The 26,595-nt window shown below is 37.4% G+C and overlaps 1 protein-coding gene across 2 annotated transcripts in view; it reads right to left on the bottom strand.

Annotated features, from left to right (window-relative positions):
• Positions 1 to 3,402: 3,402 nt before the first annotated feature.
• Positions 3,403 to 26,595, bottom strand: part of LOC111145164 (kinesin family member 11) — a 43,813-nt gene continuing 20,620 nt past the window's right edge. Inside the window, exons 12-22 of one of the 2 annotated variants that reach the window (XM_022499866.1) lie at positions 25,457 to 25,645; positions 24,619 to 24,826; positions 22,925 to 23,097; positions 20,942 to 21,067; positions 20,287 to 20,445; positions 17,407 to 17,513; positions 12,079 to 12,358; positions 9,566 to 9,788; positions 6,915 to 7,066; positions 5,516 to 5,632; positions 3,403 to 3,598 (exon numbers count right to left, since the gene is read on the bottom strand). In XM_022499866.1, the coding sequence (XP_022355574.1) occupies positions 3,467 to 3,598; positions 5,516 to 5,632; positions 6,915 to 7,066; positions 9,566 to 9,788; positions 12,079 to 12,358; positions 17,407 to 17,513; positions 20,287 to 20,445; positions 20,942 to 21,067; positions 22,925 to 23,097; positions 24,619 to 24,826; positions 25,457 to 25,645 (1,866 nt within the window). In that variant the 3' untranslated portion in view covers positions 3,403 to 3,466. Of the gene's footprint in view, positions 3,599 to 5,177; positions 5,633 to 6,914; positions 7,067 to 9,565; positions 9,789 to 12,078; positions 12,359 to 17,406; positions 17,514 to 20,286; positions 20,446 to 20,941; positions 21,068 to 22,924; positions 23,098 to 24,618; positions 24,827 to 25,456; positions 25,646 to 26,595 lie in introns of those variants that run through there. The other variant, XM_022499865.1, reaches the window with a different exon arrangement.

Genomic DNA, 26,595 nt, shown 5'->3' with positions numbered 1-26,595 from the left:
GCTCTTTTTTAGTTTACCAAGTCTCTATTTGTTGAGACATTGTCCTCCTGAATTCCTTTAGCTCTATGAGGATATTTGAGACAGCTCATTTCAAGTCCAATGTTTACTTCAAAAGGGGTGGTTTGTGTTAATTTTTTTTTAAGTGGGCCATACTTTGTTTCTTTGCATACTTCTTAGTTTTTTGTTAGAAATTTTTAGTGTCGGGCCACCTGGGTGGCTCAGCGTTCAACTCTTGGTTTCAGCTCAGGTCATGATCTCAGGGTTGTGAGGATTAAGCCCAGCATCAGCCTTGCTGTGGCTCCAATGGCTTTCTACTTTTCTAAACGGTTTTCGACTCTCAATTCGTTGACTTAGGTAGTCTCTGAAGTCTCTCTTTGCTTGCATTCAGCTAGTATTACTGCTGACAGATTTCCTGGAATGCGAATAACCAAATAATAAAACAAAAATTTAAAAAAAGAAAAGAAAAAAATCCGTCTCTGCAGACTGTTGCACAACTTCAGGGCTTAGCTAGGCCATTTATTTATTTATTTATTTATTTATTTATTTATTTATTTTTAAAGATTTTATTTATTTATTTGTCAGAGAGAGAGGGAGAGAGAGCAAGCACAGGAAGACAGAATGGCAGGCAGAGGCAGAGGAAGAAGCAGGCTCCCTGATGAGCAAGGAGCCCAATGTGGGACTCGATCCCAGGACGCTGGGATCATGACCTGAGCCGAAGGCAGCTGCTTAACCAACTGAGCCACCCAGGCGTCCCGTGAACTCACCTTTTTCTATGGGGAGTTCTATATGCTTTATAGATGCTGCATAATTCAATTTCCACCCCTCCACTCTCTGTTATTGATAGTTATAGTAAGACTCATGCTATTTTTTCCACTCTCTTTCAAATAAATAAATAAAATCTTTTAAAAAATAATAACTTGGTACTCAAAGCTTCATAAAGGGGTGCGGGACTCGATCCCAGGACGCTGGGATCATGACCTGAGCCGAAGGCAGCTGCTTAACCAACTGAGCCACCCAGGCATCCCAGCTAGGCCATTTAAAATCTGCCTTAGCTTTCACTTTCTGCTTGTGCTGAACCTAGGGATCAGTCAGCAGTAGTGAAAGCTTAGGGTCTTCTTTAAGTGTATAAACTGGCCTGGACACAAGTGGCTTTCTCAATTCCCCAATATACATTGTCTTTGAATGGCCTAATTTCCTTAAGAAATTCTCTCCTGTCTTTTCCCTCTCAGGTTTTAGGCACTCCTTTATCTTACCTCAACTATCATCTTTTGCTGCAGGTAGCAGCCTGTTATTCATTTGCCTTATAGTTTTGAGAAATGCTTGCCACTTTTCCACCCTGAGCTGTGAATTAGATGAAAACAAAGGCAGGTGCCTTACTTCAGGCCTTCAGATTGCCCAGAGTAATTTTTTGAGATGAAACGATCCTCTACGCCCTCAGGACGAGTGAACAGGGTCGCCCTGCTCTGAGAATGTGGGTTGCTGTCTTCAAGACCACCACGGAGCTGGGAAGGGGAATGGAGCAAGGGCAAGTAAAACACCAAAAAGATTTCCTAGTTTTTAGCTTGCCTTCTCTTGACTGAGCACTAGGTTGCTATAAACCTAGCTCTGACAAAGTTGTTTCTGAATATTTTGCCTCAGGAAGAATGAGTCCTTGAAGCTACCTACCTACTCTATTTTTGCTGATGGTTATTTTTTGAGCGCTTGATATTGTATACAAAAAATTGTAGAGCTAATTTAAGGTGTGGGATGTTAAAATTTTCCAGTGATTTGGGGTGCCTGGCTGGTTCAGTCAGTGGAGCTTGCGACTCTTCATCTCGGGGTTGTGAGTTTGAGACCCACACTGGATATGGAACTTCCTTAAAATAAAAAAATTCTCCGGTGATTTATTTTTGCTTGTCAGTTGCATTAGCATTCCTAGATAACTTTAAAACATCAGGAAACAGATGACTTAAAGCTGGACATCAGGCCCTGTGAGGACCAATCTCTTTCTCACTAATCTTATACTAAGGTGTAGTCCCTTAGAGTATGACTGAAGGAGCCTGGGATGTTTACCAAGGTGCTTTGTCCTAGGTGGTATCTGTGTTAAAGTGTATTTTAGGAATTTTGGAACAACTTGCTAAACTCAATAAAGACACCCATTGCCAAATAAGAAATAATAGGGCAAACAAGTCAATGTAGAAACTAAATTTATTAATGGATTTACTGAAGGCAGTTTATTTTGTTAGATATTATCCATAGCTTATGTTGACATCTGATTTTGCAGAGATATTGTATCATTATTTTTATTAAGGTGACTAATACTTCTGCAAGGTAAATTTAGTTCCTTAAAGTAGCACATTTTCTAATTCTCCAATTGGGCTTGGCTTTACTTAGCTATCACAGTCAAAGTCAAATGTCTCTAAATTTAAATACTTAACTTGACGAAGGCATAAAATTTTTTCTTTGCCTCTATTCCTTCTAAGTGTGCTTGCTCTTCATGCTGAAAAAACTCAACTTCCAGAAATTTGGCTGCTAGATCAAAATTGTCAGGAACCTTCCAAGCGTTAAGATTTCACTAAAGAAAAATATACATATACATATTTTATTATATACAAAGTACAAAGTTTCATCAGATAAGCAAAAGGATATAAATTATAGTCATAATTAATAGTTTCAAAAAGCCCTTAAATCACTGGGACCTTCTGCATAACATATAGGCCACACAGCCATTAATCAGAGTTCTTGGTAGTTCTCCCATAAGAGTAATCTATTTTCTAGAGAAGCTGGCTTTTTACAAACTCTGTGGGGGTTAATGGGTTGGGCCTCATAAAGGAACACTTTTACATCGGGGAGAAACAAACTAAAAATATTGAAGGAAGGACTACTTCTAGAGTTTATTGTTGACAGTAATTTTAGAACCACAGAAAGTGTTAAAGACTTCTAAGTAAAATTCACACTATCTCATAATAAGAAGGGATACCATTTTGTAGCTCTACAAATGGTTTGGTCACAAATGAAAAAGGAAAAAGAGAGCTGAGAATGCAGAATGGAAAAGTCTAGGGAAGGAGGCAAGCAGATTCACATAATTCAATCATAGCAAGAAAAGTACAAAGATGGTCCTTCCCAAGACTGAGTTGGCAATATTTACCTAAGTAAGTTAAAGCCTAGAAGAACAGTACAACTTATATATATGTGTTGCCTAGTGATATACAAGAAAAATATTTTTCCTTTTTTAGGAAAGGGCTATTTTAATCAAAAGCTAAAAATACGTATTTACTCAATGCAAGTCCCAAATAAAACCCAACTTAATACACAGTGAACTACAGGCATGACAGAAAAATGAGTAGACATAGTAAATCCAACTAATTTACAGTATTGCCTTGATATTGTCCATTTGTTTTTCATCTGTACATAAGGCTCAAGTTCTGGAGTTATAGGTTTTATTTTTCATTTTTCTTAAAAAGAGAATCACCGATCCTCAAGGTAACTAAAGATTTATCTGGTTTCGTAGAGGTAGTCTGCTCCGTGTAACAGAATGCTCTGTAGTTTCTTCCACTTTAGACCTCTCCACTGAATTAATGCCTCTGTTTTCTTTGTCTTTTCCATGTGATTTTTTATGCTGTGGACATAAGGGGAGAAATTAAGTCAATATAAAGTAACACTTGATACATACTAGCTACACTCTATTTTCAAAGTCCTCTGGGTTATAGGCAAGAAATTAAGTATGGAAAAGGCTTAGCAGAAATCAGAGCCAACAATTTGTTCAGTAGGTAGAAATGAATGTCGTCTTCATCTTACCATCAAAGGAAGGAGTGAGGTGAAAGAATTATTAATTTTCTGCATGATTTTCCAAGGCATAATTATAGACTTTACTATAGGGCAATGGTTCTCAACAGGGAGCAATTTACCCCCCTCCTCCCAGAAGATATCTGGTAATATCTGGAGACATTTTTGGTTGTTAAAACAAGGAGGCGCTACTGGCTTCTTGTGCGTAGGAGTCAGGGATGCTGCCAAACCTCATATAATAAAAAGACAGTCCACCACAACAAAGGATCACCCAGCTCAAAATGTCAATAGTGCTGCTATTGAGAAAGCCTGCTCTAGGAAAACAAAGATTTAGTATCTTGCGAAAAAGGCAATTCTATTTTAAGCAGAGAATCTGATATATGGCTACCTCAAGACATTTTTTTTAAACTGTGTTTTACCTTTTCTCTTAAACTGATTTCATATTTCTCATTTAGGAATTATATTTCATTGGAATTCTCATATTTACCCATAAAGAGCTTTAGGAGACTAATGACATACATTGTAAAGATAATAATAATAATAATAATAATCCATGCTGAGAAAAATTATAAACCAACTTCAGAATTTCAAACCCAGAAAATTTCCCCACATGAAACTGCTTCAGGGAGAAAATAATTTTAGACTTCAGCTGAAGGTTTAAAATCCAATTCCAAATCTTTTCTGGTACTGTAGGGACTTCCCTGCCACAGCTGAACCACTAAATTCAAATTCAAAATGTCCTAAATGATAGTAAGGAAAGGACTTCCAGCCAGGGGATTAAGTAGTCACAAGGGTTCTCTTTTCCTAATTTTTCTTCTTTCCTTAACTTTAAAGATAGCGGAGAGGGTTGGAAAATGAAAAGAAATATATTTAGAGTTCTCTCATAGTAAAGAATAAAGCAAAAGGTAGGAAGGATTTGGGGATAAAATTACCTTGAGGGAAAGAGAGAACAGTTTAACAGAAATTAAGGTAGAAGTTTTAACAGCTTAAATCGCAGATGGAGGGTCTTTAGGCCTTGGTGGGAAGACCTGCAAGTCTACGAGGTACAAGGACATAAACATCACAAGCAGCACTTCAGACTGTAAAATGTAGACATCAGTGTTGTACGTGAGAAGATCCTTTCATCATAGACTGTGTATGTCTAGGCTCATGTCTTCAAAATAAAGGGAAAGATGCCGGGCAGTTTAAAGTGCGGTGCTCCTAAGAGTATTGAAAAGGAGTTAGAAAAGGTCACAGGATTTAACTGCACAAGATCAAGGCAGATGAGGAGGCTTAGGAAACATGAGAGAATCCTTAACAAGAGAAAAAAGCCTCAGGTAGGAGAAACGAATATAAACTGAGAGGCCTTCAGTCTCTGTCTTTTAAACCTTTTAGCTTTCAAAGTCTGAGTATGAGTAGACACAGACTCCAGGACTTCCACGTCAAAGGTGGAGGGAAGAGAGAAACGACTGCTCTCAGAATCCACGGTGCGCATGTAGAAAGTGGTAGGGCCTTACTGTAATAGCTAAAGAGTGCTATCTGAGGATGGAGATTAAGTTAAACTTTGCCTTTAATTTTCCTACAGAAAACCCCTCATCAATTATAATATTCGTGTAAATAATATATATCAGACAAGCTCAAAAGCCATCCCAAAGGGATGAAAAAATACCTTGCTGTTCCACCCACCAAGAGTGATGCCTTCCCATTCAGCAGCCAACGGCAGACGTCCGTCAGATATGGAAGGGGGACGTGACAGGACAGAACCACGTACCTGGAAGAACGGAATCCCACCACTTGACGAACAATCCACACCAGCATCTACACATGATTCCTGACTTGGAGGCTCTTCAACAGAGTGCCCTAGAACTGACTTTTCTTCATCCACGGCCTAAAATGAGAAGGTAGACGAGTGATTAAGTCCAAGGACTTAAAAATCTTCACAAAAGGAAGTGCAGCTTTCTTCTTTGAAAATAACACAATGTCCATTGTGTAAAAGTTAAACCTCAACCAAATAAGTAGGAAGTCTATAAAATAATGAGGATGCCTGGCTGGCTCAGTGGTAAGAGTATGGGACTCTTGATCTCAGAGTCTTAAGTTCGAGCCCCAGGTTGGGTGCAGTGGTTACTTAAAGAAAAAAACTCTGAAAATTAAAAAAAAAAAGAAAGAAAGAAAGAAAGAAAGAAAAGAATCCCAAATATATTTTCTCATAGAGACGTACCTATAATAAATGTTAAAAGTAGTAATCTCAGAATAATGGGGTTTCAGTTTATATTTTATCTTCTATTTCCCAACTTGTCTATAATTACTACAGTTAAGAGCAGACTGGAGATCTTCTAGGTTCTGATTCCAACTCCATCCTGTGACTTGGGACCAAGTAATTCTCAGTTTCCTCACCTCTAAAATGAGGACAGTACTAGCATCCACTTCACAGGGCCACTGAGAGTGTTAACTGAGTAAATATGTATGTAAAGGGCTTAGCACAGACTCTGGCACATAATAAGCACAACATAAATATTGGTTATTGTTATTATTACTTTGATAATAAAAAATGGCCAGATTAAAAGCAGCAAGCTGGGGCACCTGGGTGGCTCAGTGGGTTAAGCCTCTGCCTTCGGCTCAGGATATGATCTCAGGGCCCTAGGATCAAGACCCGCATCAGGCTCTCTGCTCAGCAGGGAGCCTGCCTCTCTGTCTACTTGTGATCTCTGTCTGTCAAATAAATAAATAAATAATCTTTTTTAAAAAATAAAAAATAGGGACGCCTGGGTGGCTCAGTTGGTTAAGCGGCTGCCTTCGGCTCAGGTCATGATCCCAGCATCCTGGGATGGAGTCCCACATTGGGCTCCTTGCTCGGCAGGGAACCTAAGGAGCCCGGCAGGGAACCTGCTTCTCCCTCTGTCTCTGCCTGCCTCTCTGCCTACTTGTGATCTCTCTCTCTCTCTCTCTGACAAATAAATAAAATCTTTAAAAAAAAATAAAAATAAAAATAAAAAATAAAAAATAAAAAAAATAAAAGCAGCAGACTTAGGCTTAAGGGTCAGATAACTACCATTAATTTTAAGCAACAGAGTAGGATTTAAGGGCAAAGAATAAAATTCTTCATACAAAGCTAATGACATAAGGAGTTTATGTGAGAGCTCTAACTAAAATTAAGAAGCTTTAGATTTTACCTGACTGAGCTCTTCCTTGTTGTTTTCTGAACAGTTTAGCATCATTAACAGTTCAGGCTGCTTCCTTTTCAGCTGATCAAGGAGCTGTTCACGTGGTTCAGTTCTCACCAGTGTTGATGGGTAGACGTAATTTTTCCTCTGTGGTGTTGTACCTTTAGTGGACATTATATAAATGGGAAAAGATCGAAGTGTGGAATAGGAGTAAGATTTTTTTTTAAGTTAGACTATATACTTCCCCATGAGTCTCTATCTTCCAAAGACATAACCATTGCCACACATGGGAATTAGCCTGTTACTCATCAGGCACAGATTGCTTTACAACTATTTCCTAACTTGACAAATGATCTTAAATGGACTCAATTATTTTCAGGATTCAACCTACCCCCAAACATGAAATTATCCATCTCTGAGGATGTACAAAAGATGTGTTGTAGGCTCTAAAAGGAATCAAAGTGTTCTGAGAAATGGCAGGATTCCTGGAATAAGTACAGTTTTCCCCCAACAAGATCTTTGATAGGATGATCATTTCACTGTAAATTTGGTGGTAGCTAAATATTAACGAGTTACATCTTTTTTTTTTTTTAAAGATTTTATTTATTTGAGAGAGAGAGAGAGAATGAGGAGGGGGAGGGGCAGAGCGACAAGTAGACTCCCTACTGAGAACAAAGCCTGACACAGGGCTCATTCCCAGGACTCTGAGATCATGACCTGAACTGAAGTCAGATATTCAACCTACTGAGACACCAAGGTGCCCCGCAATTATATTTCTTTATAATGAACTCATGTTCTCGTATTTTCCACAAGCACTTCTTTGTCTTTTTGCTTAGCACTTATATTTCTAATTTCATTGAAAAGTGGAAACAGGGGTGCCTGGGTGGCTCAGAGGGTTAAGCCTCTGCCTTCGGCTCAGGTCATGATCCCAGCGTCCCGGGATCGAGCCCCATATTGGGATTCCTGCTCGGCGGGAAGCCTGCTTCTCCCTCTCCCACTCTGTGCTTGTATTTCCTCTCTCGCTGTGTTGCTCTGTCAAATAAATAAATAAAATCTTTAAAAAGAAAAGTGGAAACAAATATTACAGGGCTCTTGAGGAGAAAATAAACTAACATTCTTTAGCATCGCCTCCTTTTATAATTGCTTTTAAAAAAAGCTTTGAAGTATAATTTACATACCATAAAATCTATTTAGTGATTTTTAGTAAATTTACGGGGTATGCAACCCTAAATGCAATCCAAATAATTGTTCGATTACTCATCCTGTTAAATAGTTTGCATATCTTCTTCCATGAAGGCTTTTCTAAATCATCATAGCCTAAAATAATCTTTGCCATCTCTGATAAAATGAGAGGTACACATAAGAGAATGCACAATGATAAGCTTTTTCCATTAAACTAGATTTATGTAATTACATTCCTCTATTTCTGGTATTAAAAGGCCTTTTTACAAACTGTGCTAGATAGATGGTTGTTGGTTTTTTTATTTGCTTTTAAAATATCTTCTCTTTGGGGCACCTGGATGACTCAGTTGGTTAAGTGTCTGCCTTCGGCTCAGGTCATGATCCTGGTTACCCTGGTCAGGCTCCTTGCTTGGCAGGGTGCTTCCTTCCCCCCACCCCCCTGCCCCCGGCACCCGCTCTGGCACGCTCTCTCAAATAAATAAATAAATAAAATCTTTAAAACAAATCTTCTCTGGAAAAAAAGTTTCTCTCCCTCTGCCCCCACCCCCACCCCTACGTGCTCTCTCTCTGTTAAAAAAAATAAAAATAAAAGGGGCACCCGGGTGACTTAGTCCATTAAGCATCTGCCTTTGGCTCAGGTCATGATCCCAGGACCCTGGTCGGGCTCCTTCCTTGGCAGGGAGCCTGCTTTTTCCTCTCCCTCTGCATGGTGCTCCCCCTGCTTTTGTGCATGCTCTGTCAAATAAATAAAATCTTAAAAATAAGTAAATAAATAAAATAAAGGGGTGCCTGCCTGGGCGGCTCAGTTGGTAAAGCTTCTGATTCTTGATTTTGGCTCAGGTCGTGATCTCAAGCCCCCCTTGGGCTCTGCTCAGCCTGAAGTTGGCTTGTCCCTCTTCCTCCCCCTCTGTTCCACCCTGCTTGCGCACACACACTCTAAAATAAATAAAAATCTTAAAAATAAAAGTAAATAAAAATTTTCTCTAAACAAAACCAGTGCCCTAAATATTTATAAAATCTTATTGATTCTAATGCCCAAGTTTTATGCCCAGTTTTATGACAAGTACATGTCACCTATATCATGACATCTAATCTTGATTAAAAATATTTTAGGGTTCCGGGGCGCCTGGGTGGCTCAGTGGGTTAAAGCCTCTGCCTTCGGCTCAGGTCATGATCCCAGGGTCCTGGGATCGAGCCCCACATCGGGCTCTCTGCTCAGCGGGGAACCTGCTTCCTCCTCTCTCTCTCTCTGCCTGCCTCGCTGCCTACCTGTGATCTCTATCTGTCAAATAAATAAATAAAATCTTTAAAAAATATATATATATATTTTAGGGTTCCATTTTTTCCATTTGAGATGACTGCAGTGAGATGCCAAATTCCTATCAGGCAATGGCAGGATATGGTTTTTCTGAACATCTGGCACAGTACAAGGTTGACTTCAACTTCAAAAATGTTAATTTTCTTTCCCTTTAAAGTACCTGTTGGGATATCCAGCTTCAGATCCTGTTGTAGAAAGCAATTAAGCTTAGTCAAACCAATTTTTATGGTTTCATTAAGTTCTAGACTTTGTGCCATCAACTTTTCTTCATCAGTAGTTATCTGATCAAAAAAAATGTTACGCTGGTTCTCATTAACTGCTTTATGTTCATTTAATTTTTCAGTGATCTCTGATCTGGCAGCCTCACAACCTTGGTTTACAACCTGTAAATGATGCAAATGAGCTTTCATTATTAAAATCAAAGTTGTCAGCATTTTATTCAATATATTATTTCCTTATCTTGAAATTTTCCATAGTAAAAACTTTGAAGAACATATGCAAAAGAAGAGAGAACAGTATAATTCCCCCTTGTATTGACCACCCAGTTTCAACATTTATCAAACAAGATTAACCACTTGGGGTATATAGATCAAATAAGATTAACCACTCCTCCTCCTCCTCCCATAGAATTATTTTAAAGCAAATGCTGTATCATTTCATCCACTTACTTCAGCATACATCTCTAAGAGTTAAGAGCTTTTTTAAGACCACTCTCACATCTAAAAAACTTAGCACTGATTTCTTTTTATCAAATGTCTAGTCAGCATGCAAATTTTACCAATTATCTCAAATGTTTTTCACAATTTGTTTAAATTTATCATTAGATTTGGTTGATCTGTCTTAAGTAGATGACCATATAATTTATCACCTAAACTGGGATACTTTTCAGAGTAAAAAGGGCCCTTCTTAATAACAATTACCTCCAAACAATAGATGTAAACAAGGACCATCCCAGACAAACTAGGTCTTAAGACCCTCTGGTCTTAACTCTCTTTTAACATAGGATACCTTTCCTCGTACTTTTTTAATTGTTTGGCAAGAATATTTTGTAGGTGATGCTAAAAGCACATATGCCCGATTCCGTCTCTCATGTTAAGATTAATCCATTGGGGGCACCCTGGTGGTTCAATCGGTTAAGCGGCTGCCTTTGGCTCAGGTCATGATCCCACATTCCTAGGATCGAGCCCCACATCGGGCTCCCACATTAGCAAGGAGCCTGCTTCTCCCTCTCCCCTTGCCTGCCACTCCCCTGCTTGTGCTCTCTGTCTCTCTCGGTCAAATAAATAAAATCTTAAAAAAAAAAAAAGATTAATCAGTTGAGGCACCTGGCTGGCTCAGTTGGTAGAGCATGCAGCTCTTGATCTCAGGTGTGTGATTCAGGGATGGGAGTAGAGTTTACTTAAAAAAATAAATAAAATTTTTAAAAAGAAAAGAAAGAAAAAAAAGATTAATTAGTGAGTTTCCATGTCATCACCCTATTAATTATAAAGCTCACGATCAAGGGGTGCCTGCCTTCTCAGTCAGAAGAGCATGAGACTCTTGATCTCAGGGTCATGAGCTTGAGCCCCATGTTGGGTGTAGAGATTACAAAAAACAAAAACAAAAACAAAAACTCAAAAAACTTGAAAAAATAAAATAAAAATTCTCCATCAGTTTTTATCAAATGATTTGGACAGTAACTAATGTCCATGGGGGTTATCTCACTAGGATTGCAAATGGTGGTTTTCAAATTCTTTCATTTCTTCTGCATCAGTTGGGATTCTTCTATGAAACACTTTTCTTCATCCACTATCCTGCTAAACCATGATAGAATTCTTTTGGCAAAGACACATGGTTGCTCAACTGTTTCCCTTTATTTACCAGTTTTCAAAATACTGCACTGCTTCCCTAACATGATCCAAAAAAGACCTATGAAATTTTTATGAATTCATAAGCTTTAATATATTTAATAGATTTTAATCTATTATAGCAATTATTCCTTTTGATACTCAAATTATACCATCTTTAAACAAAGGAATGTCATCAGGGGCTCCTATGTTTTTTTGATACAATCCCACTAATCTTTAATAGCTCTCTTACTTTTTAGTATGACAGGACCTCTAGGCTTATCTGGTATAATTTCCTGTTTCAACCTGAAATCAGCTATTTCTCCATTAACCTTGGTTCCTTTTGGTAAAATAATAGCTTATGTACAGCTTAAAATACTTACTTTTTTAAAAACCTTATATTCTTTTACCTAGTTCCTGAGAATATTAGTAAAACCCTTTTATAGCACAGAGAGAAAAACCAAGCCACAAAGGGCTCATGCAAGTGTTCAGATCAAGCAAACACACAAACCTATCAAGTATCCTTTAAGCAATAAGAGCAATATCCTAAATATTTAAAGCAGTAACAGGTTTGAATTATATTCAAAAAAACAGGGTGCAATTAACTGAAAGAACTAACAAGTCAAAAACCAAGGATACAGGACAGATCAGACACAGGAGTTAAATAATTTCAAACTCTAGGAGACAGGTACATAAACTAAATCATGTAATACTAACTATTATGCTTAAAATTTTAATTCATGATTTAAAACATCATCTGTTTTGAAACCAATTCTTAGCCAAGAATATTTAATTTTCTGATGATCACTATTCTCTCCAAAGTAGGTTCCAATTACAAAGTTATTACCTTCAATAAGTTCTGAAGTTCTTCTTCCCTTTTATTTAAACAAGATACCCACTGTTCAGAAAAAGAAAGCGTGCTTGTGTTCAGGGCCTCACATCTCTGTTCAGTCTCTTGAGATACTACTTCAAGGCTGTTACCAAGTTTATCACAGTGTTGCACAGACTCTTCAACCAATTTTGTACCTTCTTGGTTAAAGTGTCTGAGTTCCTGTGACAAGCCATCACAATCAGCACAAAATTGTGTATTATAAGAGGTTGTTTTGCTGATTATATCCTTAGATTTCCTATAGAAAAAGAGAACATTGTTAAAACAGAAAACTTAGACTCAAAAGGCCTGTAACTTGCCCAAGATCACCCAGTTCAAAAATGGTGTATTTGAACCCAGGCAGTCTGGCTCTAGAGCCCATGTTCTTAATGACTCTTCTATGTTGAGAATGGATGCTTTGGTCAGTGTCTCTTCATAGCAGAGTGACATCATATCTGTCATTAAATGACCTTTGGAAATGTCTTTTCTCCTAAAACCTTTCCCAGCTCTCCTCCAGATATGAAGCTTTACTTTGTACCTCTTAATGACTATACAGTTACTAAAATAAAATCTGCCATGTGGGGGCGCCTGGGTGGCTCAGTGGGTTAAGCCACTGCCTTCGGCTCAGGTCATGATCTCAGAGTCCTGGGATCGAGCCCCGCATCGGGCTCTCTGCTCTCTAGGGGAGCCTGCTTCCTCCTCTCTCTCTGCCTGCCTCTCTGCCTGCTTGTGATCTGTCAAATAAATAAATAAAATCTTAAAAAAAAAAAAAAAAAAATCTGCCATGTGTTTTATTCCTCCTACTAGATTATGTTACTTAAGGGCATCACCTGCAGTCTCTAGTCTAGTCCCTAAACTGTCCACAATCAGTCTGTCATTCTGTTCTTCAGCAGTTTTACCTTGCCTATGACCTTAAATAAATGGTAAAAATTATAAATATTATAAAACAAAGTCAACTATAAAGCTTTCTACTAATAAAGAAGATTATATTGGGGTGTGACAAACTATACACCTAGTGCACATAGTACACATAACCCTGAAAGAAAAGTAAAGTCCTCTGAAGACTTCAGAGTTGAACTTTGGTGAATGAAAGTTACCCTCTATTACCACTAGATGGTACACCATGTGAGGAAACCAAATGAGGAAGCAAACAGGTTGAAAACCGAAGTTCAGCTGCAGGTTAAATGGAAATGATTGAAAAAGAAAAAGAAATTCAAGTGAAAAACTTGGAGACTATCAACATAAATCTAGTCCCTTAAGGAATCACAACCTAGTAGGAAGATGGAATTTATTCATGAGTGACTACCATCCATGACAATAAGTGCCACAGGCAGTGAGTGGGTCTCGAACTTCAGTATATATTAACCTCCCCTAGATTCCTGGGCCCTACACCTGGCTGATTCTTTTACACAGTCCCTGGACCACACTTTGGAAACCACTGGTACAGGCAATAAATGTCAGGAAGATAGGGAAAATGGATTGCAGAGAGCTTAAAAAGAGTGTATCATAGTTCCGCGGCCATTTCAATCCTATTCTAGTATTCCCTTCAGAGCTATTGAAAAGGCCAGAAATCCTTAAGTCTAGACACTAGGAAAAAAAGTGGGGAAATGCTTTCTGGACTCAGAGTCTAGAAAAAAGAGTTCAGAATGGGGCATGGTATAATGAATAGGATCAACAACAGAACTGGAAAACCAATGATGGGAGTTAGGTAGTAAAAGAGGTGATAGCTAGAATTCTAGAATAGCACTATTCAATAGAATATAATATGAGCCACATAATTAAAAAATTTCTAGTAGCAAAAAAAAAAATTCTAGTAGCCACTTCAAAAAAGGAAATAAAGGGGTGCCTGGGTGGCTCAGTGGTTAAAGCCTCTACCTTTCACTCAGATCATGATCCCAGGGTCCTGGGACCGGGCCCTGCATTGGGCTCTCTGCTAGGCGGGAAGCCTACTTCCTTCTCTCTCTCTCTGCCTGCCTCTCTGCTGCCTATTTGTGATCTGTCTGTCAAATAAATAAATAAAATCTTAAAAAAAAAAAAAAAAAGAAATAAAGCGATCAGAGTAACAATGCCTTGGGTGTATACAGCATATGCAAAAGCAAAATATATGAAAACAATGCATAAAAGACAGGAGGAAGAAATTGGGAACATATTGTTATAAGTTCCTTTTATCACACATGAAACAGCAAATTACTTAGAAGTGTATTAACATTATTTAAAAATGTGTATCATTAATTCTAGAAAAACTACTTTAAAAATGGTAATTTAAAAGTATAAACAATAAAACTTGCCTTGGTAGCTCAGTCGGTAAAGCGTCTAACTCTTGATTTCAGCTCAGGTCATGATCTCAGAGCCTGCTTAGGATTCTCTCCCTCTGCCCACCCCCACCCTCCACCACCACTCTCATTTGCACTCTCTCTTAAAAAAAAAAAATAGTATACTGGGGCGCCTGGGTGGCTCAGCAGGTTAAAGCCTCTGCCTTTGGCTCGGGTCATGATCCCAGGGTCTTGGGATCGAGCCCCGCATCGGGCTCTCTGCTCTGCTTCCTCCTCTCTCTGCCTGCTTCTCTGCCTACTTGTGATCTCTGTCAAATAGATAAATAAAATCTTTTTAAAAAAAGGTATAAATGATAAATCAATGGAAGAGATAAAATGAAAACATAAAAACACTCAACTTAATTAGGAAAGGAATAAAGGAAACAAAGCACAGAATAGGCAACAAATAGAAAACAGCATCATGGTAGATTTTAATTCAACTATACCAATACTTTAAATGAAAATGTACCAGTTAAAAGAGGTACATTGCTAAATATGATGAAAAAGCAAGGTGATATCTGCAAGAAATGCATTTTAAATATAAAGATATAAAGACGCAGGCCAAAAGTGAAAGGATGGGAATACATTACATGTAAATAGCAATCAAAGAAAAGCTAAGTACTTATATTAGTTTCAGACAAAGTAGACTTCAGGACAAGGAAGATTATCAGGGATAAAATGGGACATTACATGCTGGTAAAGCAGTCAGTTCTCTAAGACATATCAACCTTAAATGTGTATGCATCTAACAATAGAGCATCACATATATGCAGCTAAAACTGATAAAACTGATGAGAAACAAACAAATCTAAAATTATAACCAGAGATTTCAACACCCCTCTCTTAATACTTGATAGAACAATTGGGCAGAAATTCAGTAAAGGGATGCCTGGGTGGCTCAGTGGGTTAAGCCTCTGCCTACCGCTCATGTCATAATCTCAGGGTCCTGAGATCAAGCCCCACATCGGGCCCCCCCACCCCACCTGCTTCTCTGCCTGCTTGTGATCTCTCCCTCTCTGTCAAATAAATAAATAAAATCTTAAAAAAAAAAAAAAAAAGAAAGAAACTCAGTAAGGCTACAGATGGCACAAATGACACTATCAATCAACTAGACTTAACTGACCTATATAGAACATTTCATCCATCAAAAGCAAAATACAAACTTTTTCATATGGGTAGCACCAAACAATACCTATCAGAATGCAAGGGCTCTGAAAACAAAACTGTCTTTGGAACCAAAGCTCACACAACTGGGCCAGGACCTTCATATTAAACTTAAACAAAAGTGAATGCCTGCCAAAAAAGATTTAAGTTGGATTCTGAATCTCCTAACATAACCGAAATGTTCAAGATACAGTCAAAACCATTCCAGAAAATCACAACTTGAATGAGACAAGACAACAGGTGCCAACACTGAGATAATTCCGATGCTGGAATAATCTGTCAAGGATTTTAAAGCAGCCATATAAAAATGTTTCAGTGGAAAAAAAATTTTTTCAGTCAACAATTAAAACACTTTTGGAAAAAATAAAACCTTAGCAAAGAAACAGAAGAGATGAAAAAAAGAACGAAATGAAAATTATAAAACTGAAAAACCCAATAACTGAAATATATAAAATACCTCTTTGAATGGGTTCTACAGTAGGTTAAAGATGACAAAGGAACACGAAGACAGTTCATAAAATGCCCTCAATCTGAGGGGCGCCTGGGTGGCTCAGCTGGTTAAGCCACTGCCTTCAGCTCAGGTCATGATCCCAGAGTCCTGGGATCGAGTCCTGCATCGGGTTCCCAGCTCTGCGAGGAGTCTGCTTCTCCCTCTGACCTTCTCCCCTCTCATGCTCTCTCTCACTTTCTCTCTCAAATAAATAAATAAAATCTTTAAAAAAAATTTTTTTTAGGGGCGCCTGGGTGGCTCAGTGGGTTGGGCCTCTGCCTTCGGCTCGGGTCGTGGTCCCCGGGTGCTGGGATCGGGCCCCGCGTCGGGCTCTCTGCTCAGCGGGGGGCCTGCTTCCTCCTCTCTCTCTGCCTGCCTCTCTGCCTACTTGTGATCTCTCTCTCTCTGTCCAATAAATAAATAAAATCTTTAAAAAAAAATTTTTTTTTTACTCAATCTGAACAACAAAGAGAAAATAAACTATCTATAGCCTCAGAGACCTATGGAACCACAATAAAAGATCTAACATTGGTGTCATCAAAACCCTAGAAGCAGAGGAGAAAGAATATGGAGCTGAAAAACATTCAAATAATGGATGAAAATTTCCACAACTGGTGACATAAGTGTACAGATTCAAAAAGCTGAGTAAATCCAAATAGGATAACCTCAAAGAAATATGTAAGACGACACAATATAATCAAACCTCCAAAAACTAAGGGCAAAGAAAAATATCTTGAAAGAAGCTACAGAGAAATTCCAATTAATCACGAAGGTCAATCCCAACTGAGGGACACTGTACTAAAAAAATATTCTATGCAGTTGAAAACGAAAGGTCATAAAAGACAAACACTATGAAACTACTCCAGATTAAAGGAGATTCAAGAGACATGACAACCAAATGCAATGTGTGATCCTAGATTAAATCCTAGAGCAGGAGGACAATTTCTTTCTTTTCCTATAAAGAACATCAGTGAGATAACTGACAAAATTTGAATCGGGTCTGTAATACTAGATAACAGGAGTTACCAATACTGATTTTCTGATTTATAATAATTATAGTAATATAAGAGATTATCCTTATTTTTAGGAAATACAGACTGAAGTATTTAAGGGAAAGTGAACATTATGTCTGCAATGTATACACAGCTAGTTCAAAAAAGATACCTAGACATAAAATATTAGAGGGGGCTGGGAAGAGAGAAAGGGAATGAGAATGAGAAAGCAAACATAATAAAATGTTAAAAGAGAAACTGAGTTGATAGTATTTGTACTGTTTGAAACCTTCTATTCTGAAATAACTTCAGGCAGGAGAAAAGTTAAAGAGAACTAAAAACTGCTTACTGTTCTGTATTTTCTTGGATGCTACCTAGTGGTTTCTGGATGTTTTCACACTTTTCCTCCAAGGCACAGAATCTCTCTGTCCAAAGATTGATTAACTGGCAAAGTTCCTGTAAGAAAGATATAGAAGTCATAGCTGAGAATTATACAAATTCTTGACAAGAGAACTTTAATTTCACTTCTCACCCATAGAGGAAAGCTATGTAACTGATATTAAAAGGATAATATGATTGGAATTTTTCAAAAAGTAAACAATTAAAAAAAAAAAAAGTAAACAATTAGCAAACTTTGCTACTTCAACTATCAATTAGTAACAAATTACTTTCAGTGTACCTCAATACTAAGCAAATACACCACAATGTCCCCTTATGCTGTAAGAACCACTCTGACAAGGATACAGCACCAGCTGCTTCTTAACTGATAACACTACTATGAAAGAAAAATACTAATAATCTGATGGGCCAAGCAGTCCAAAAATAGTATTCATTACTTAAAACATTTTACAGCATTTAGCTAGGTCATATTAATAAAATCTAATTTTACCTTTGCTCGTACTAGGCATCTTTAAAAACAAGTTCTTCTAAGGCACACAACATGATAGGGATTTAAACTTACAAAATAAAGCAGTTACACTAAAGGCCACGGAAGTGCTGAACACACACCCAGCATTCTTGTTCACTGTTCAGTCCATTAGTTGACCAACATCTCTAAAATACACATCAGCTGACAGTACATATCCAAGACTGCTTACAAATAATGTCTGTTAGTATTTTTATAGTCTCAAAGTAGAGGAAAATGCAGGTATATCCGATTTACCTACATGTAGGTAGGTGTTCAGAGTTTTACATAACTGCTTTGTTAGTGCTGACTTCAAGTTCTAGAAAACCTGAGAAACAGCTCACTTAATAAATTTAACTTCCATAAAGCCAGGGAAGTCAAATCATTCATGTTAAAAATATTTTCTGGATCACAGGTGTTTTACTTGTTTTTAAACAGCTGCTTATCAGTTTTAAACATTTCAAAACAGCTCATATATAAAAAGCTGATCTACCTTAGAATATATACCTGAAAAGATAAGGAAGGGTTGATGCAAGGGATGAGAAACTGCTACAATTTCAAATTGCAAGAATATATTCTAGAAACAGAGCCACTCAAAAGGGGATGCCTTTCAGGCACTATACTCACCACGACGACTCTCAGAGGATCTAAACACTCTCACATGCTTTCGAGGCCTTGGTTTCCTCATGAGAAAACTATGCTAGTAATAGCATGTGTATCTACACTGATGACAGGAATAAGCACATACTGAGGGACTCAGGAAATGTTAACTATTATTTTTACTAATGTGATGTTAATCTTTTCTCCAAAAAGTTTCATGCTTATCAATTAGGGAAACGAATACTCTGACTTCAAACCTGCTTTAACTCTTGCCTAAAAATCTTGGATTTGTTTCCTTTTTCATTTTGGATGACGTGGATATGAAATCCCTCTCCCTTACTTCCAAAGAAAAAGAAAACTCTATTACTCACTAAATCATGTCAATAGTTTTATTGACCAAAGAGTTCTGTCATGTAATAATTAGCCTCGTTTATTAAAATTTTACACACTCATTATTCAGGCCTTAGGAATACCAGGTGTTATTTTCCATATATGTCATCTTACAGATTATGACTTACCTAGTTTGGAGGTTTGGTTTTGGTTTAAAGCCTAATGCATGCAGTGAGGAACAGCTTACATGGAGGAAGGTAAGTCATAAATTACATTTAGAATTAATAAAAACTGAGAATCATATTAATTGGGGTGCCTCGGTGGCTCAGTCAGTTAAGTGTCCAACTCTTGGTTTCAGCGCACAGGTCACGATTTCAGGGTCATAAGATTGAACCCCGCATGGAGCCCAGTGTGGAGCCTCTTAAGATTCTCTCTGTCTCCCTCTGCCTCTGCCCTTCCCCCCACCACGAGCAACCATGAACTCTCTCCTGCTCTCTCTCAAAAAAAAAATTGTATTAATTTGCTACAATTCAGATGTCTGACATCAATGATACAGAAATAGTAACAGGATAGTTTATGAAAGAAAATAACTATCCATGTTACCCTAGAAAAAAAACAATTTATCAAATTATACTGTAGATACATATTCATTGTAAATACTTCTAATTGCACCCCCAAAGGTATGTTTCTCTAGCTTCATCCTGGTGTGATGAAAGGATAATCTTGTTGGTCTTTTTATTTTTTTTTAAAGATTTTACTTATTGTTTATTTGAGAGTGAGAGTGTGTGTGAGCAGGAGGAGGTGTGGAGGGGGAGGGAGAGGCAGAGAATCTCAAGCAGATTCCCCTGAGTGTGCGGCTTGATGCAGACTCAATCACACAACCCTGAGATCATGACTTGAGCTGAAATCCAGAGCTGAACGCTTAACAGACTGAGCCACCCAAGCGCCCCTCATTTGTCTTACAGATCTTTAGCATAGGGTTCTAAAGGTAGCAAATCCTAAAATATTAACTGGTCAAGAAAAGCATTCTTAAGTATTTTTTATTAATTATTGTTATAAGCAAGAGTGGCTATGATATCTTCAGGTTTCTAAATTAGTTTTACAGCATTCAGATTACCTAACAGGGATTATCAAGTTAAAGATTATAAAATTTCCAGGGGCGCCTGGGTAGCTCAGTGGGTTAAAGCCTCTGCCTTCAGCTCAGGTCGTGATCCCAGGGTCCTGGGATCAAGTCCCGCATCGGGCTCTCTGCTCAGCAGGGAGCCTGCTTCCCCCTCTCTCTGTCTGCCTCTGTGCCTACTTGTGATCTCTGTATAATAAATAAATAAAATCTTTAAAAAAAAAAAGATTATAAAACTTCCTTTTTATGCTCCCCAAATCACCTAAATGAGATACCTGTGAATGGATTTTTTTAATTGTCTTCAGGTCTTCAGTTAAGTTTTCACATAGCTTCCGAGATTCAGCCAAGGAAGAAACTGTATTTTCTTGTAATTCGTGTAGATTGTTACACAGTGTACTGAGAAAGCCATCCATTTCCTTTTTCTGATCTTCTATCTTTGAAGGAAAAGGTTTCTTTTAATTAAAAAACCTCTTTTTTGTTGAACACATATGAAACAGAACACATACAAAATGGAACACATACAAGCTAAAAAACAGTATGTAAAGTCTTGCCTTTCCAGCTGCTGGGACCCCAGTTCCACTCTCACCTTCAAGAGACCACTGCTATCATTTTTAAACACTTCCAGAGATATTTTATGCATATTTAGGCAGATGTGCAGACATATGCATGTATACATAAATATGCCCATCTCCCCCTATCCATGACAGCATGCTATATATGCTCCTACATAAATGCACAATTATTGTGAAGATCATTCTCCCATTTTTCTTAGCCATGATTCTGTTGATCACATCAATGGCAGCAAGCATCTTATTTCCTCCCAACTCACAACCCATGGCTTTTGCATGTATACAGATGTGGCCACAGATAGTTAGAATTCCTTTCTTAAACAACTTGATTTTGAGAAATTAAGAACATAGTATTTGTTACCTTACTGGCCACTGTCAATGAAGTCTTGAAAATATGCTTTAGTTGATTGTTTATTTTCAGTATAGATGTCATCGCAGGGGATAAAACTGTTTCCAGTGAAGTTAGAAGGTCAGTCTTAAGTACATCCTGGTTAAAAAGAATATTTTCCCTTCCATAAGTGTGGCTGGTTAAATGACATTATCTTAAATACTTTGTTAACACATGTATAGTGAAATACTAAGTTTCCATTCTCTAATCTTTATAGCTTATAGAGCTTATTTGTTTCTAGAATTTATATTCATCTTAAGTTACTTAATCCTACTTACAGTAATTAAGAAAATGGTCATGTAGTGCATGATAAACTCATAACAGTCTAATGGAATAGAAGTCCAAATAATTCAGAAGAGGGGAAAATGACAATCATTTGATAAGATTTCAGCATTGCAAATAAAGGAAATTTTTTTAAAAACTGCACAAATACATTTTAACAAAATAAATTTCAATAAGTTTAAGTTACTAGTCAAAAAGGCTGAGACTGAATAGCCTTCAAAGGTAGGTTTTGAGCTGGAGGTATTTAACTTTGAAGACCTGGTGACTTATATCCTATTGTATCTGAAGAACTTGTCAAGGTTCTTGTTCTTGTCAAGGTATATACGAAGTTGAGAATATAGATTGGGCATTTTTTTTTTTTTAAGATAGGTAATTTTCACAAAAAAGGAAAAAACTCCAACCTTACGTTCCCTTCACTTGGGCAGGGTGAGGAACTATAATAGAAACAATTAATGAAGAGTGAAAGGAAAAGGCAACTGGTACTCTTTTGGAAAGAAAAGCTATCATCATTTCAACTCATGCTGTGGGAGCAGCAGTCATCTCGCAATCATCAGACTCCAGCAGTGTTTCCAAGGTGGCATATAACTTGGTAGGAAGACACCAATAAATACAGTCTTGCATTTAGTGCATGAATCAATTTCCTGAAAGTACCAACTGAGCATCTTTTAGCTTCGTCAAACTTGGGTGAATGAAGAAATCTATCAAACAGTGTGATGTAAGGACTGAATCCCGGTAGTGTCAACTAATACTTGTAGTTATTTACTTGGAAAATGTTCAACAGATATTGTTAGAATCAAAAGGGGAGGCAGAGAGCCTACCTAAAGAAGAAAACAAGAAATATGGTCAAGGACTTCCTAGGCAAATCATACAATTACAAAATAAAGAGTATTATTCAAATCAGCTATGAAGGAGGTAATACTAGTGTAATTGGATGAGTGGCTTCTATAGAACTATGAAAAAAGGCTTTACAGTTAAGGGCTTGATCACACAGATCTGGCCCCATAAATTGTCATATGTGTTCCTAGAATTCTAGCAGTTCTTTTTCTTGCATTTTTCTGTATTACTGTTACTTTAAAATCAACCATCTAACATCCCCCCTGGTTGGGTCAACTGTAACATCAACATAACCAATCCAGAACCCTTGAGGAAAAGGAAATTTACCAATTTCTAAGCCAACTAACAACTGATGGGTCCCCCGAATTCATCTAGTGGTGCCAAAACTGCCCTTTCTAGTTATTAGGCTTGTTAACTCCTGTTCTTAATGTTACAAGGTTTAAGTGAAAAGGGTTTCAAAGGTTGGTTGGCACTTGGAAGTTAATCTTTCTGGAAAAAAAAAAAGCGGAGATTTGCTTTTAAAAATACAAATCTGGGGGGTGCCTAGGTGGCTTAGTCTGTTAAGCGTCTGCCTTTGGCTCAGGTCATGATCCCAGAGTCTCAAGACTGAGCCCCGCATAGGGCTCCCCACTCAGCAGGGAGTCTGCTTCTCCCTCTGCCCTTCACCCAGCTCATGCTCTCTAGCTCACTCTCAAATAAATAAAACCTTAAAAAATATATATGAGTCTACTCTTAAAGTGGTATTTATAACTGTCTGTAAAGCTTAAAATGAAAGAGCAGTTAACATTGTTTTCAAAGGCTTATCAAAGTAACACTTGAAAAATACTTTGATTTACTAACAATCAATGTCTGAAGTACAGTTTTACTTTCTGCTGCTAATGATTGTTCTTTTAATATCATATTAGAAATCTGAGAAACACGTATAGACACATTTTCTGGAACAGATGTGAGAGATCCAAGTGCTGTTGTAGTAATTGTGTCTAATGCAGAGAAACTGGAAGACAGCAGGTTACCTATACCAAAAAGAAAAAAGATACAAATGTTGACATAAATATATTAATACAGTTAGAAGTACTCTAAAGAGGTTGAGAAAATTATATCCTTGTGAAAATTTATAATAACAAGCTTAAAATAATTGGTTCATTACATCAACTAGGAAATATTTCGAATATAAATTGTTTATATTCTAGAGTATTCTACAAGTTTATTAGACTCATCACTATGTTCGCAGTAAACCAAGAATCATTGTGATCTCCAGCTACAAGTAATTACAGTATTATACAGGTAAAAGAGGTTATAAAAATCAATAAGCCAAACTTAGAGTGGTTGGCTTAGAGCGACTAGACTCTAGATGATTTTTACAAATTTTTACATTCTGTATCTTCTATAGTGAAGATAATACTTTCATACTAAAAAACTAATACTTGGGGCGCCTGGGTGGCTCAGTGGGTTAAAGCCTCTGCCTTCGGCTCAGGTCATGATCCCAGGGTTCTGGGATTGAGCCCCGCATTGGGCTCTCAGCTCGGTGGGGAGCTTGCTTCCCCCTCTCTCTCTGCCTGCTTCTCTGCCTAATTGTGATCTCTGTCAGTCAAATAAATAAAACCTTTAAAAAAAACAAAAACAAAACAACAACAACAAAAAAACCTAATACTTAGGGGTGTCTGGGTGGCTCAGTGGGTTAAGCCTCTGCCTTTGGCTCAGGTCATGATCTCAGGGTCCTGGGATCGAGTCCCGTATCAATCAGGCTCTCTGCTGGGCAGGGAGCCTGCTTCCTCCTCTCTCTGCCTGCCTCTCCACCTACTTGCGATCTCTGTCAAATAAATAAAATCTTAAAAAATAAAAACAAAAACAAAAAACCCCTAATACTGAAAAAAGAGTTTTTTCCCGGGCGCCTGGGTGGCTCACTGGGTTAAATAAAGCCTCTGCCTTCGGCTCAGGTCATGATCCCAGGTTCCTGGGATCAAGCCCCAAATCGGGCTCTCTGCTCTGCAGGGAGCTTGCTTCCCCACCCCCACCCCCGCCCCGCTCTCTCTGCCTGCCTCTCTGCCTACTTATGATCTTTGTCAAATAAATAAATAAAATAAAATAAAATAAAAAGTTTTTTCCCTGGGCGCCTAGGTGGTTCAACTGGTTAAGCCTCTGCCTTCCTAGGATTGAGCCCTGCGTCAGACTCCCTGCTCAGCAGTGAGTCTGCTTCTCCCTCTCCCTTTGCCCTGCCACCTGCTTGTGCTTGCTCCTGCTCTCTCAAATAAATAAATAAAATCTTTAAAAAAAAAAAAGGTTTTTTTCCTAAATGAAGATAACAATGGGTATGGTTAAAATTTGCTTTATAGAAAACAGGAAAAAGAAGAAAAAACCCAACTAAGATTTGTTTTAATTCAAAGGCAGTAAAAGCATTAATCCATAGTCTGAACAGAAAGTGTATGCATTGGAGGGGACTAGTAACATGATGGACACCTCAGTGTTCTAAAATATTAAATGGTGAGTTTTGAAATTAGTCTCAGACTAGAATAATTAGAAATGCTTGAACTTACCAAACAAAGTCTTGTGAGCTTCCAGCACGGCCTTCTGTTTTGAGCTGCTATCCTTAATTAATTCTTCCATACTACTAAACAGACTATTCAGGTTTTTGCCAAAAATATCCTGAGCTTCTGCATTGTGCTGATCAATTGCCTTCTTACGATCCAGTTTGGAATGGAGACCAGATACGTCTTTTGTAGTTTCTTCAACTGTAGTAAGCAACTATATGTGATTTTTAAAAATATTGATAAGATGGTTATGATAAAAATATTTTCTAATGAAAATATCTATGCTACCTAAGGATTTCTCCTCATGAGAACTAATAAGTTTTAAATGTTGTATCAGAACACATTTTTTAATTCATGCTAATTTATCCAGTTGCCCAGGAATTTCCTCTCATCTAGCAATCTTGGCAAGGAAAGGGATTTTGCCAACCTAATATATTAATTATGCTTCCTCACAAATTCTTCTATTATGTGTTACTATTTCCTCTAACATGCACCTAATAATTCTTTCAACATCTCTCATCACTAGAAGGTGCTAAATTCTGTAGGACTGATTAGTTCCAATCATGACTAAAGGGGAAAGTATTGCATCATTGTTCTCAATGTCCCCAAAGTACATTAAAATCATTTTCTATTTACAAAACTTTAGGCACTTTTTTTTCTTAAGTTGGAAACTCTAGTGAGGAAAATTCAGGTAAAATAGTAAAATAACGTTCTTTAAATTGGCAGAAATATCATTTGGGGTGGATAAATGGAATTTCACAGTTAACGCTTAAGCAAAGGAAAGTTACTTCTATCCATTCTCTAATTTCTTTAATGCAAGTGCAAATCAAAACAAAAGACAAACCCTGCTGGCAGCATCATGAAGTTTCTCCTCAGTACTTTCCAAAGCTGATGTAATATACTCTTCTTCAACAAGCTGTAATTTAGTTTCTTGTAAATGTTTTTGAGTGGTTTCAAGTTCCTGTGTCTTATTTTGCAGGTCAGATTTACACTGGTCAAGTTCATTTTTATTGTCCATAAACAACTCTGTAACCTAAATATAACATTTAAACATTTTTTTTTACTTACTTATTTTATTTATTTTTTATTTTTTTAAAAATTTTTTATTTTTTCAGGGTAACAGTATTCATTATTTTTAAACATTTTTTTAAGAATTACAAAATGCTGAACTGGTTGGTGAAACATCTGGCTAGTTCATAAAATAACAGAAGAAGAATCAAACAAATCATTTCCATGCAAAAGTTGTGACAAGTTGTAACAAGTTACGAGATAGGTTAGCACATTTTATATGGTATCTGGTCTCTTCCTGTAACCTCATTAAAAACTTTGAGATTAAATAACAGGTCTAGGGTAGTGGCGTTAGCCCTTCAGTTTCCTTTCAACACTGACAACATGAGGGTGACACAGAATGGTCATGTCTCTCCACCTTATTCAACATCTGGCTTCCCCTAACATCTGCTACACACAGTAATGAATATGTCTCAGCATTCATTATTTAGCTTAACAGTAAAACCACACGATTCAGTTCATTTCTTATAATGCTGCCTTAATGTGTCAAAAGAGACAGTAAAATTATGATACGACTTAATTTTAGTATGAATCAGCAAGAAAAAAAAATCTTAAACAAAAAATATTGGCAGGAGAGGCGCCTGGCTGGCTCAGTTAGTAGGGCATGCCACTCTTGTTCTCAGGGTTGTGAGTTCAAACCCCACATTGAGTATGAAGTCTATTTAAAAAACAAAAAAACAACAACAAAAAACAAAAAACAAACAAACAAAAAAAAAAACTGGCTTGTCTGAACTGAGATATACAGATAAAGCACACACGGTATTTTAAAGACTTAGTACAAATCAAAAGAATGTAAAAATGTAAAAAAAAAAAAAAAAAAAAAAAAAAAAAAATGATGTTGGTGCCTGGCTGGCTCAGTCACTAGAGCCTGAGACTCCCTATCTCAGGGTTTTCAAGGGTGTTAAGTCTAAGCCC

This window comes from Enhydra lutris, unplaced genomic scaffold, assembly GCF_002288905.1.
Source record: "Enhydra lutris kenyoni isolate GAN:26980312 unplaced genomic scaffold, ASM228890v2 scaffoldscaffold12, whole genome shotgun sequence".
Lineage (NCBI taxonomy): Eukaryota > Metazoa > Chordata > Mammalia > Carnivora > Mustelidae > Enhydra > Enhydra lutris.
Note: the sequence above shows the minus strand (reverse complement) of the source record. Positions and strands in the feature narration are given on the sequence as shown.